This window comes from Glycine max, chromosome 18, assembly GCF_000004515.6.
Source record: "Glycine max cultivar Williams 82 chromosome 18, Glycine_max_v4.0, whole genome shotgun sequence".
NCBI lineage: Eukaryota > Viridiplantae > Streptophyta > Magnoliopsida > Fabales > Fabaceae > Glycine > Glycine max.
In genome coordinates, this window is record NC_038254.2 from 48,087,528 (window position 1) to 48,101,248 (window position 13,721).

Below are 13,721 nucleotides of genomic sequence, written 5' to 3' on the forward strand. Positions count from 1 at the left end.
GGGTGGATGTCTTGTTCTTGTTGAACGCCTTAGGTGATTAGATGGATCAGTTTCAGTTGGATTAGCGGGTGGTGTTGGTGATGCAACAGGTATAGGTGTAGTTGCTAACTCAAAAAATGCATTATCGTGTATGAATGATTCTAGAGAAGATGAAGTGGTAGTTGTGCTTTGTGTGTGTGCTTCGTGAATGGATGGAAAGTGATCCTCGTAGAAGACCACATTTCATGAAACAGTAATGTTGTGAGAGTGAAAGTCATAAACAAGGTAACCCTTGGTATGCGGTTTGAAGTCGAGAAAGATACATGGATGAGACCTAGGATCAAGTTTTTGTCTGTGGGCTTTGAGTGTGCTAATGTAACATAAGCATCCAAAGACACGAAGATTGGCAATGTCACATGGGCTGCCATGATGTTTTTCATAAGGCGACATATTATGCAAGAAAGGAGTAGGAATGCAGTTAATCAGATATGCAGCGTGCAGTAAGGCAAAGCACCAAAAGCTGTGAGGAAGGTTAGCTTGAAATAAAAGAGCATGTGTATCATTTAGGAGGTGTTGATGTTTACGCTCAACAATGTCATTTTGCTCAGGAGTTTCAACACAAGTTGTTTGATGTATTATTCCTTTTAGAGCATAAAAATCATGCATTAAAAATCCAGACCCATTGTCAGTTCTTATAATCTTTACCTTGTTATTAAATTGATTTTCAATGTATGCAATGAAATCTATGATGATTTTACGAGTTTCAGCTTTTGTGTGCATGATATGAATTCATGTAAAGCGAGAATGATCATCTACAATTGTGAGAAAACAACGATGGCTATGCATAGAAGGTTTCGAACATGGCCCCCATATGTCTATATGCAGAATATCAAAACAGTTAGATGCATGTGAATTGCTAGAAGGAAAAGGAAGTTTTTTATGTTTTGCATAATGACATGTATTACACACAAAATTTTTGTTATTTTGCAAGAAAGGATAGCAAGATTGCATGAGTTGTAACCGTTCAAAAGATGGGTGGCCCATGCAAAAATGCCAGAGATCTATGGGTGTTATGTTACATTTGGGGTGAACAATGGTGGAGTGTATTGCACATGTTGCTATATGATCTGGTGTGAGTTGATAGAGCCCATTTCTCACTTCAACTGTACCAATCCTCACTTGAGTGCTCATATCCTGTAAAATACATGATGTGGAAGAAAAAATCAATTTGCAGTGAGTAGAAGAGACAAGTTTTGATATGGAAATGAGATTAAAGGTGAATGAAGGTATGTAAAGGACATCAGACAAAGTTATAGAAGCAGAAAGAAATACAATGCTTGAATGGGTGGCTCGAACATGATGGTCATTTGGTAATTTGACCATGATAGGATTGATTTGTTTGTAAGAGTGAAAGTGGGTTAGTGAAGATGAAACGTGATCAGTTGCCCCAGAATCTAATATCCAAGAGGTGTGTGTGTGTGTGGTTCACAGTGGATAAGATTATACCTGAGGTTGGTGCTGGATTAGTGGAACACGAAGAAATGGAAGCTATTTGCTTGGCATGAGATGAATTAGGAGCTGAACTTCCTTGAGATGATTGTTGGATTAAAGCAAGCAATGCTTTATACTGCTCGGGTGAGAAACGAACTTCTTGAGACTCATTGCGTTGTATCTGGTCATCTTTGACTTTGTCATCCACTGTCACAATGCTATTTGCAGTGGCCTTTGTGTTGTAAGACCTGTAGTCGGGAGGAAATCCATGTTTTCTATAGCACACATCGACAGTGTGCCCATTCTTTCCATAGTGGGTACATGTTTTTCCATTCTTGGCATTATTTCCTTTATTCTTTCCATCATAACCAGTGGACATTCCATGCTTTTTGTAGCATGGAAAAACATGGAGGGACTAAAAATATGTAGAATGTCCTGGAGGGATGTATCCAGTAGAATGTAAAAAAATACATCCCTCCAGGTATATTTTTCAAAGGCTTACTTATATTTTTAGTCCCCCAAATTTGGGGGTTTATTTTTTTAGTCCTCCAAATAAAAATTAATTTGCATTTCTTATTCCCTCAAATTCGATAAATAATTTTTAGTCCCTCGGTCCCTCCCCTCGAATAAAAATTTCATTTGTAGTCTCTCAAATTCTAGCAAATGGACTAAAAAGAACATATTTTGAATTTGAGAGACTAAAAATGCAATTTTTTTTTATTTGGAGGACTAAAAAACACATCTCTTAATTTAAAATGACTAAAAATATAATTAAGTCATTATTCAAAATTCAAAGTGGGTTACATTCCATTTAAAATAAATGACTCACAAATAAGTGAAAATGCGGAGTGTGGTATGGGTGGGAAGCTTTCTACATTTGGAGATATCTACAGCTATGGGATACTATAACTAGAGATTTTCCCAGGAAAAAGACCAACAGATGAAGCATTTGAAGGTGGCAACGGAATTCACCAGTTCGTAGCAATGGCTCTACCTAACCATGTCAAGGATATAGTTGATCCTTCATTGGTTTCTGAACAAGACTTTGATGAGGAATATCAAGAATTTGAGTGTGAAGAGAAAGCTATAAGGAGAAACTATGAGATTGAAGCCACGGCTAAAGGTTTGATGGAGGATTGCTTTGTGTCACTGATGCAAATTGGAGTGTATTGCTCTGCAAATCCACCAAGTGAACGAATGGCAATCACAGTGGTGATCAACAAGCTACATGCTACCAAGAACTCGTTTATATAGATAAAACATAGTGCTATATGAACAAAATTTATAAAGGGATAAGAGAATGAATTAATGGTATGCAAAAACTACAAGATTTTGTCTATATCTATCTATAAATTCTGAAACGCATACTATATCAATGTCATGTAAATAACTTTTAAATTTTAACTATTCAATATTGTCACATCAATACTTTAACTTGTCGGCATTTTATCTAGAGACAGAGAACATTAACTGAGAATATCTGAAGAAATGATGTTGTTAATAGCTCTAATCATCAGTTTTGTATACATTTGAAGTTTATGGGTTGCAACTTGCAACAGCCATTAGTCAAAAAGTCTAAACTGGTTACAGTTTTCAGCTAAATATACTACACTTTCAATCAGCCTATCTCCCTCTAATGGTCCAAATGTATTTTCTTATACTTATTTCCGTCGTGTACTATATACCCATAACAATAACATAACTAGATAAAAACCTGTTTTTTTACGAATGAATAAATGATTATATTATATTCTGAAATTAGTACAAACAAAAAAAAGTATATAAAATATAATGATCTTTTAGTATATAATAAATTTATTGAGATTAAGAAAGATATGAAAATTAATGAGAATTTGAAGTTATGAAAATTGATAGAGTTATTAACATTAATGACAATGACAGTTAAATTCATTAAGATGGTGAATGGAGAAAAGTATATTCAAAATTATTAAAAGTGTTGACCGATTAAAAAAATTATGGACTAAGAATAATTTTCTTAAAAAAGTTTACGAACTCAAAAATAATATAAATTCATTTTTATAATTTCAATTAATAAAAAAATCATTTTATATTATAATTTTAAAGCAATTATTATAAAAATTTACTAATTTACCATACATGACCTTCGTTTTACAGAAACCATACATGGCCATTACAATTAGATAATACTATAAAAGATTTTTACAATGCATAAATTATTTATTCATAATTTTAATAGCTGAGATTTTGTACTTCACTCTCAACTGCAAATGATCACGATCAGTGATGTAATTATCATCAAATTCAAAATTAGTACAAATTTGAAGATTGCCGTAAGTGCTATCTTTAATGCAAACTGTTTTCCTTCCAACCATATATATGCCGCCATAATAAATTCCAGTCCACAGTTAGTATGAACTTGAAAAGAGAAGGACTAATTATTAAATAAATACTACATAAATAATTATTCGACATATATAAAGTATCTAATCATAATAAAAATATACACATTTCAATACAAGTTTTTATAATTACTTTTATGCACACCAAAATTCAAAATATTGATTTTATTTTTATAAATGTTTAAAAGATACTAGTATGATAAATATGCCTAATTTAGAATTTCTGTGCACGGATGATATGTATAAACTGATAGCACAGTACGTGTACAATTCCAGAAATACCTTGAATTGAATGCACCAATTTCAGAAGATAATATCGTGCCAAACTGGGTCAGATAAGTAAATGCTGGATGACTAACCAAGCAGATAGGGATGAAATTTTATTCAAGTCAAACACAAAATACAGAATTAATTAGCACAATTTTTTCTTTTTTCTTTTGGAGGGTTTTGATATATAATTGAAATCAATTTAGACTCCAGTCAAGTTACGTAACTCTAATAAGCAAGCAAATTACTGTCTTAACATTTAATGCTTGTTTGAAATACGTTCCTCAGGCCTCAAGCAACTGGGTTAAAGACATGAAAGCTACAACTAGCTAGGAGCTTCCACTTTGATGGAAAAAACCTTTTCCTTAATATGTAATTAACCAAACACACTATTGATACATTTTTTTTACACTTACAACTACCTATTAGGAGAAAGGTGTGAATAGGATAAATAAGAATGTTTAAATAAGTAAAGATTGTGTATATGAAGCGATGTTAACGTGGTATGGATAGATGACAGTAAATTAGTTAAGAAGATTTGGATAGATACTAAGAAAAATACTGCAATATAAATGAGAATATATTGAACGAATTTTAATCTTGTGAAAAGGGAGAAAAAAGTCCAAAAAAAAACATTTGAAAAAATTGTTAAAAGAGATCTCAGAATGAACAATATTTTTGAAGATCTATTCTTTAACTAAGTCCAAAGAGCATTATGTATTCCAATGTATCTAGCGTCACCTAATAAGACAAGGAGGCTTAATTAAATTCAAAAGTCAAGACCTCTTTTAAAAGAATTCAAATACCTGGTTATTTGAACAAATATGCATTGGTAGCACCCTCAGGTCTCAGGAGTATCAATGTGTTGAAAAAGCAAAACGTGACAAGATAAATTACATAATGTATAAAAACTAGTAATATGTTAAAAAAATACAATATGTGAATAAGTGTATTTATGAAGTAGCATTATTCACTAATAATATAATGTGTTGCCATTCTAAATCAATAGTCAAATATGTCAGTCATCAAGACAAATTCTTTATTCTTTATAAATCAGCAAATCAATAATTTCCAAGTCCTTTGTGAAATGGCATCAAAATCTGCATTTCGGAGAAAAATGGGCTCTTCTTATGTATTCCAATTTCTTTGTGGAATTCTTCTCTTATTATGCATGAGCACATGTCAAGACTCAGCAACTGCAGCATCAACCCTTCAAGGAAACGAAACTGATCTACACACTTTACTTGACTTCAAGAGTAGGATAGTTCATGATCCATTCCACATCATGAGTTTGTGGAATGATTCAATCCATCACTGCAATTGGTTAGGAATTACCTGCAACAACTCCAATGGAAGGGTCATGTACTTGATCCTTTCAGACATGACATTATCTGGCACTCTTCCACCATCTATAGGAAATCTCACATTCCTCACCAGACTCAACCTCAGAAATAGTAGTTTCCATGGAGAGTTTCCTCATGAAGTTGGACTTCTACAATACTTGCAACATATAAACATTAGTTACAATTCTTTTGGTGGTAGTATTCCAAGTAATCTAAGTCATTGCACTGAACTAAGTATATTATCTGCTGGTCATAACAATTACACAGGAACAATTCCAGCATGGATTGGAAACTCTTCATCTTTATCTTTACTTAACCTTGCTGTGAACAACTTGCATGGAAACATACCAAATGAGATAGGGCAATTATCAAGATTGACACTTCTTGCACTGAATGGAAATTACTTGTCTGGAACAATTCCTGGTACTATTTTTAATATTTCTTCCTTGTTCTTCTTCACTGTTTCTCAAAATCATCTGCATGGTAACATACCAGCTGATGTTGGTTACACTTTTCCAAATCTCGAAACATTTGCCGGTGGAGTCAACAGCTTCACTGGAACAATTCCAGAATCACTGTCAAATGCTTCAAGACTAGAAATTCTTGACTTTGCTGAAAATGGCCTAACTGGCACACTTCCTAAGAACATAGGAAGATTGCCCCTTTTAAAAAGACTCAATTTTGATGACAATAGACTTGGAACTGGGAAAGCTGGTGATCTGAATTTTCTTGCTTCCTTGGTTAATTGTACTGCTCTTAAAGTTTTAGGCCTTTCTGATAATAGTTTTGGAGGAGAACTGCCTAGTACAATTGCTAATCTTTCAACTCAATTAACTTCACTTACTTTAGGTGGCAATGGAATACATGGAAGTGTCCCAATTGGGATCAGAAACCTTGTTAACTTAACTTTTCTTGGATTAGAAGAGAACAACCTAAGTGGTTTTGTTCCTCATACAATAGGTATGCTTCGACTATTAAATGGTTTGGATTTGAATGGCAACAACTTTTCTGGGGTAATCCCTTCATCCATTGGAAACTTGACAAGGTTAACAAGGCTACAGATGGAGGAGAACAACTTTGAGGGAAGCATACCAGCCAATCTAGGAAAGTGCCAAAGCTTGTTGATGCTAAATTTAAGCCATAACATGCTCAATGGTACCATACCAAGACAAGTCCTTACCTTGTCTTCTCTTTCAATTTACTTGGACTTGTCTCATAATGCTTTGACAGGGCCTGTGCTTGCTGAAGTGGGCAAGTTGGTCAATCTTGCCCAGTTGGACCTCTCAGAGAACAAATTGTCTGGCATGATTCCATCTTCTCTTGGCAGCTGTATTGGTTTGGAATGGATACATTTGCAAGGTAACTTTTTTGAGGGAAACATTCCTTCAACTATGCGTTATTTGCGAGGCTTACAAGATATAGATCTGTCATGCAATAACTTCTCTGGGAAGATTCCTGAATTTCTTGGTGAGTTCAAAGTGCTAGAGCATCTCAATCTTTCTTACAATGATTTCAGTGGAAAATTACCAATGAATGGAATCTTCAAGAATGCAACTTCCTATTCAGTGTATGGAAACAGCAAGCTCTGTGGTGGTGCCCCAGAGTTAGATTTACCTGCATGCACCATCAAAAAAGCCTCTTCCTTCAGAAAATTTCATGACCCCAAGGTGGTTATCTCTGTAATAGTTGCACTTGTTTTTGTTCTCTTACTATTTTGTTTTCTAGCAATCTCTATGGTAAAAAGAGCAAGAAAGAAAGCTTCTAGATCAACTACTACAAAGGATTTGGACTTGCAAATTTCATACTCAGAAATTGCAAAATGCACTGGTGGATTCTCCCCAGATAACCTTGTTGGCTCTGGAAGTTTTGGTTCTGTGTACAAAGGAACCCTTTCAAGTGATGGATCAAGTGTTGCAGTTAAAGTATTGAATCTTGAACAAAGAGGAGCTTCAAAGAGCTTCATTGACGAGTGCCAAGTCTTAAGAAGTATAAGGCACCGCAACCTTCTCAAGATCATAACAGCTATCTCAAGTGTTGATCATCAAGGTAATGACTTCAAAGCATTGGTGTTTGAGTTCATGCCAAATGGAAGTTTGGAAGATTGGTTGCATCCTGTAGATAATCAGCAAAAACAGACAAAGACTTTGTCATTTATCCAAAGACTGAACATAGCAATTGATGTTGCTTGTGCCCTGGAATATCTCCACCACTTTTGTCATACTCCAATTGTTCATTGTGATATAAAGCCAAGTAATGTGCTTCTTGACAATGATATGGTGGCACACGTTGGTGACTTTGGATTAGCTACATTTCTGTTTGAAGAATCAAGCGGTTCTCCCCAACAATCAACCATGTCAGGTGTGCTAAAGGGCTCTATTGGGTATATCCCTCCGGGTATGTTTTTCACTCCATATCTTTATTTTACGCTTTTTTTGTTTGTCTCAGAGGAAAGTGAAAGTAATTAAACAAAGAATGAGAAAATAATACTAATTTGAAGTAAAAAGAAGATGAAAGAAATAAAAATTTTAAATTTTTGTTTCTAAATCTGACTTTTCTCTCTTTTTTCTTTTTGTTTTCAAATAAATATTCATTTTTGTTTTTGAAAGTATGAAACATGATAAATTGATCTTGGAAAGATCAAAAATTCAAATTTAATTCTTAAATGTGCAAAATGTGCGACATATTAATCTTGTGATCAATTTATTGTCAAATTGATCATTGAATATTATAACTTAATAATAAAATGGTTTTATAAATTTAAAAATAAATTCAATCTGTCACATTTTGTACCGGGACTATTTTTCATCTTTTATAGACTAATTTGTGATTGTCTCACATTTTCAAAGAAGAAAATGGATTCTTTGTTTTCACATCAACTAAACAAATGAAAATGCATCATTAGTATTTTCTCTTCTCTATTTTGTTTTCCTCTGGTCCAAACAGACCATCTATGTTCAGTTGTGAGTTGCATCCAAAGTTTTCAGAAATGGTTTGTGATCGCAATTTTGATAGCAATATCAAGGTTTTTGAGTTCTCTATGACCACATCATGATTTCAATTGTGGCAACATATGCCGCATTTGTTTGCTGTTTCTAGAAATATTAAGGATTGTGATGAAATCACAATTGTGGTCGCAATTTAAAACCTTGGTTTATGAAATAATAACAACTACAGTTACAAATGCTGCAGAATATGGAATGGGTGGCCACCCTTCAGCACTGGGAGATATTTACAGTTATGGGATACTATTACTTGAGATTTTCACAGGAAAAAGACCAACTCATGAGATGTTTGAAGGTGTCAGCATGGGAATTCACCAGCTTACAGCCTTGTCTTTACCAAACCATGCCATGGAAATAATTGACCCATTATTGCTCCCTAAGCGAGAATTTGATGATAGAAATGAACAAGTTTCCACAGAGGAGGAAGCAATATTGAGGGAGAATGAACCTGAAGTAATAGAGGGTTGCTTGGTTTCAGTGTTGCAAATAGGAGTGTCATGCTCTGTAACTTCACCACGTGAAAGGGTGCCTATGACTGAGGTCGTCAACAAACTTCATGCAATTAAAAGCTCCTATCTAATACTAAATCAGTTAAAATAGAATGAATAGGGTGAAAATGGAAAAAGGGAAGAGGGAAAAGCATAGTGCCAAGTACGTTGTATGGACGCAAAAATTGTGGTACCTTTAGGTGATTCGTGTAGTTAGGTATACCTTTCTCGCCTTTTGGCAAAGATAAAGTCCATGTGTTAGGTGTTTCTTCACTTTTTACATTATTATTGTAAGAAGAGATTCCAAAAATGCGATGCGAATTTAGTACTAGTGTGTAACACTCATTGGTGACGCAAAAAATCACAACCCAATTAATGATAAGAAAAAACGTGAAAGCTACAAAGCAAGGCTTCAGGAGAGACGTGGTTATTCACGTTAGAGACGTGTAACCAAGCACAACATGTGAAGCAATTATTGAGAGAATTGTTTACCTAAGAAAATTTTGTAATTAAAATATTAAAGGAGATAGGAAATGAATTGAGATGAATCCATTGTAGAAAATTACAATAGTAAAGAGAACAATTATATAACACCTGAATTTGGTACCTTTCATAGCTTACGAACAATTTGTTTAAATTTATTTATTGAAAAAATATTTATTTAATAAAATAAATAATTTTCCATTTTTTTAACGTGTTTGTCTAAGCAATTTCTACTAAAAAAAAGTACTTTTTTACTTATTTTTATAAGCAAAACTTATTTACTTCTTTAAAAAAAAACTTACATGTTTATTTTAAAATTATTCTTTTAAAGTTTAAACAAACTCATCATTAATCTTTTTTGGATGAATCCAATATTCCTCCATCAAGTGTGAAGACTGATCCCTTGAATTATGATATTCATTAATAACTCAAGGATCAAGATGAAAATATAAAATTATTTAAATTGTTAATACATCAACCATTTTTTTCTTTAGTTTATAACTTTTAATGCATTAACAACATAGATATTTATTTGTATTTAACTATAACTATAGTTTATAATAGTAAGTATTTTTAAATTTATAATAATTATTTTTAAATATATAAATTATATTTTAGATTTATAATAAATAATTTAAATTGATGTATAAGCACTTCACCTTCAATCTTCAAGGGTTTTCATGTCTTAAAAAGACTCATACAACCATCCACGTTACAAAGGTGAAGAAGTGGTATAGTCTTTCTAAGACAAAAACTCCGAGTTTTTTGCAGCCACTCACACAGACAAACCAAAAAATAGTTAGTTGATGAGATTCTCATGAAGGATAAAAAAAGGCAAAATGGCCACGTGCAAATTGATCCGTGCTCTATTTTTACCATGGCTCTAGTACCATAAACTACTATGACCCCACCACTATAAAATGTACCCCACTTCCACTCTCAATAACACACAATTAAGTTTAATTTGCCAACAACAACAAAAGCTTATACTACAAAGGAGTAAACGGTTGTTTCTTTGTGACCAAGCTTCACTCCATCAACATCAAGTGATGGCCCTCAACACCTCTTGCTCCAAGGCCATTGTTGACATGCTAGGAACTCATGTTCCTAAATGTGCTATTGATGTTTCCAACACACCCAGATTTTCCTTGTCCCAGAATGACAAAAAGGGCTGCAACTTGGGATTCCCCAAACTTGTTCAAAACAAGGGCCTTTTCCCACTTCATGCTGTGCCATCCAAAACAATGGTCCTTTTTTGTTTTTTTTTTGCTTTCTTTACATTGTTTTAATTGTTTGAATGATAGGTATATATTGGTTTAGGCCCTTAATGAGTTTTTTGTAACATGATGCAGGTGGACTTGGACAATTTGGTGCTTCAATCTCAAGAAAAACCAAGTGAGTTCTACCATCTTATTGGATCTGTCTACTGAATATTTTTATTCTATAGCTACGAAAACTCTAAAAAATGTCAATTTGTGTTGTGCAGAGGAATCAAAGACAATAAATGTCAAATTTCAGTTACAATGCAATTGTAATTATGGGGAACAATTTCTAGTAGTTGGTAATGATCCTATGTTTGGTTCATGGAACCCTGAAAAGGCCATACCAATGACATGGTCAGAAGGGCATGTGTGGACTGCAGAGATGGTGAGTATTATCATTAATTTATTATTATCTTTTCAAAATATGAAAAATGTTGTGTGATGGAAAAAAAAACTTGTGTTGCTAACATTTTATGCAATCAGGGTGTACCTGTTGGAAAATACCAATTCAAAATCATCCTGAAAACAGCAGAAGGTGAGATTGTTTGGCAGCCAGGGCCAGATAGAAACCTCCACACATGGGAAGCAATGAACAGAATCACTGTTTGTGAGTATTGGGACAATGCTGAGCAACAGAAAGTAACAGAAGATGATGAAGTTCCCAACACAATGGAGGAAGATCAACTTGCTCGCACAAACAAGGAATTACAGATGGAGTCAGAAATGCCAAATTTTGCTGAGAATTTGGGTAATCCTAAAGAGAAGCTGAAATCAAGGCAGCCAAAGTGCTAAAAAGCACACGTTCAATCCGAATTGCTTAATTTTGTTTCTTCATACACAAAGTATGATTTACTAGAATTAAAGCTCAACATATTTTGAGCTCGGCATTTCCATTCTGCTGATTTATTTATTAGTAAAAATAAATGTGTGGCTTCTATTGTATGGTCATATATGTTCATCAATGAAATGAGTTTTTTTCCCTATCCATGGCTCATTAGTTTATTTCTCAAACATAAAAGAACTCTGAAGACCGAAAAGGTCAAGAGAAAACATTGTTTCCAATTTAATCTTTATATTCAATGATTAAGTGCTCTGACAAAAAAGGTAACAGCAAAAGAGGTAAGTGTGCAACTATGGAATTAGAAAAAAGGCCTGAACAGTTAAACTTGTTCAGAGTTTGCCATTAAATTTACGTTACATTACAAGTTACAAACACTCAAAATATTCTTTACCATTGACTATAAACAGCTGATGCGTATTTCACTATAAATTTATATAATCTTAAGGTTTTATCAGGGATGAGCAGTTTTTACCACTGTTAAGAGATTCAGGTACGCATTCTTCAAACCAATGCATCTTCAAAATAGTTGGGCTATGATTAATCTCTTATTCTCTTTTCTGTTCTTATCCATATGCTGAGGATGAAATTTTCAGCTCAATAAGGAGAAAGAATCTAATGAAACCCCTAGAGATAAATGCAAAACCCAACAGTCTTGAAAAATGACAAATTCAGTGACAGCAAAGGGAGACATCAAATCCTCAATGACTTGACAATCTTAAAATGATATCCAATGCAAGTTAGTCATCAAGGTTGAATTGCCTAAGGCCTTATAATATAACCCTCACACTTTAATCTTATACTTCTGTTATGGGACTCTAGTCCCGTTTATTGCAATTAGATCATAACAGTTTCTAACTTGGATTGTGTTGATGTAAATTTCAGTGAAAATCATTGAAACTTATATCATGTTTCGTCGAGACATTAATATCTATGAGATTATAACTAAATAACATTAATATCTATAAGATTATAACTAAATATATTTTCTCTACTTCAATACTTCAACTCTTTCTTCGGAGATCTTAAATATAACTAAGTTTCAAATCGAAAATTAGTTCATAACTTATTCAAAGGACAGAAATTTATGAAAATACATTGAGATCTAACCAAAAAGCAATGATCCTAATTATGATAGGTAGACTAGTGATTATATGTCGCATGTATATATCTTATAATAAAAAACTATAATATATCTTATAATAAAAAACTATAATACGTAAATGTTCACCAATATATATTATAACACTTTAACATAAGCATGATATTACACTTTAACAGTTTTAGTTTCATCAGTTTCTTGTTCATTATCACCGGAAAAAAAATTGTTTATAGTTGATTCGTTAAGAGAAAGAGTAGCGATTTCAATGTCAATCGCTTTAAGTGAATGACATGCATCCCAAATTTTACTCAAACCACTTTCTAACTCTTACTCTTTCAAAAGATAAGACAAAAAATTGAATATGTAAAAACTAAATCTTCATCTCTTTTTAGAGTTGAGCCTATTTCTTTTCATAGTATGCATGTACTTCAATTTCTTAATAAAAAAAAAGATGATGATGATGAAAACAATCAAAGTAGACATGGATAATTAAGTCATTTCCAATATTCAAATGGGTAGTAAAAAATTTAGAAAAAAAAAGATTTTGCTAAAACTATGAATCTTTAAGGAAAAAATCCCTATTCTAACCCTACACTTTTACATTGCATTCTTCTATTTCTTCTTATAGTTTTTTTACTAAATTTCTGAGTAAACTTTTAAATTACTTTATATATTAAACCAATCATAAATACTCAAATGCTCAAGAAATGATAATTAAAATGTTGTTAGAAAAACCAAATTTAGTTTAATCACAAACTTTAACTAAAACTGACTCAAGACCAAAATCATAGCATAAACTTATACGATGGAAAACGCAATTAGATAAATAAACTCCGATTAATTAAAGGCTTAAGTTTATAGTTCTAAGTAAAAGGGAAAAATTAATTCGTGGTCTAGACCTGAAAATTTAGCCCTCCTGGCAGTCGTAATTGACTATTACAAAGTGGAGCGATGCATACTTTGGCGTGTTTTATTAATGAATGTTAACTGGTAAGCGTAGATATTTGTCTGAAATTGACACCCAAAAAATTCTATGCCAACGTTATGTGATCTTAACCAGTCAAATCCAAAGGGGCCAACACTGG

At 33.0% G+C, this 13,721-nt stretch overlaps 2 protein-coding genes across 2 annotated transcripts; both read left to right on the top strand.

The window, feature by feature from the left end:
• The first annotated feature begins 5,217 nt into the window (after positions 1–5,217).
• On the top strand, positions 5,218–9,282 carry LOC100785230 (putative receptor-like protein kinase At3g47110). Its single transcript, XM_003551500.5, has 2 exons — positions 5,218–7,855; positions 8,651–9,282. Exons 1-2 carry the CDS (start codon positions 5,236–5,238, stop codon positions 9,061–9,063), a joined length of 3,033 nt encoding a protein of 1,010 aa, XP_003551548.5. The 5' UTR covers positions 5,218–5,235; the 3' UTR covers positions 9,064–9,282.
• Positions 9,283–10,138: 856 nt separating this feature from the next.
• LOC102661369 (uncharacterized) lies at positions 10,139–11,673 on the top strand. Its single transcript, XM_006602589.4, has 4 exons — positions 10,139–10,681; positions 10,787–10,829; positions 10,921–11,081; positions 11,180–11,673. Exons 1-4 carry the CDS (start codon positions 10,355–10,357, stop codon positions 11,486–11,488), a joined length of 840 nt encoding a protein of 279 aa, XP_006602652.2. The 5' UTR covers positions 10,139–10,354; the 3' UTR covers positions 11,489–11,673.
• The last annotated feature ends 2,048 nt before the right edge of the window (positions 11,674–13,721 follow it).

Excerpts from the sequence above, each read along its gene's own strand:
- LOC100785230 (XM_003551500.5), top strand. The coding sequence starts at position 5,236 with ATGGGCTCTTCTTATGTATTCCAATTTCTTTGTGGAATTCTTCTCTTA. Across the intron at positions 7,856-8,650 it reads TATTGGGTATATCCCTCCGG|AATATGGAATGGGTGGCCAC; the intron begins GTATGTTTTTCA and ends CAAATGCTGCAG.
- LOC102661369 (XM_006602589.4), top strand. The coding sequence starts at position 10,355 with ATGTACCCCACTTCCACTCTCAATAACACACAATTAAGTTTAATTTGC. Across the intron at positions 10,682-10,786 it reads CTGTGCCATCCAAAACAATG|GTGGACTTGGACAATTTGGT; the intron begins GTCCTTTTTTGT and ends AACATGATGCAG. Across the intron at positions 10,830-10,920 it reads TCAATCTCAAGAAAAACCAA|AGGAATCAAAGACAATAAAT; the intron begins GTGAGTTCTACC and ends TGTGTTGTGCAG.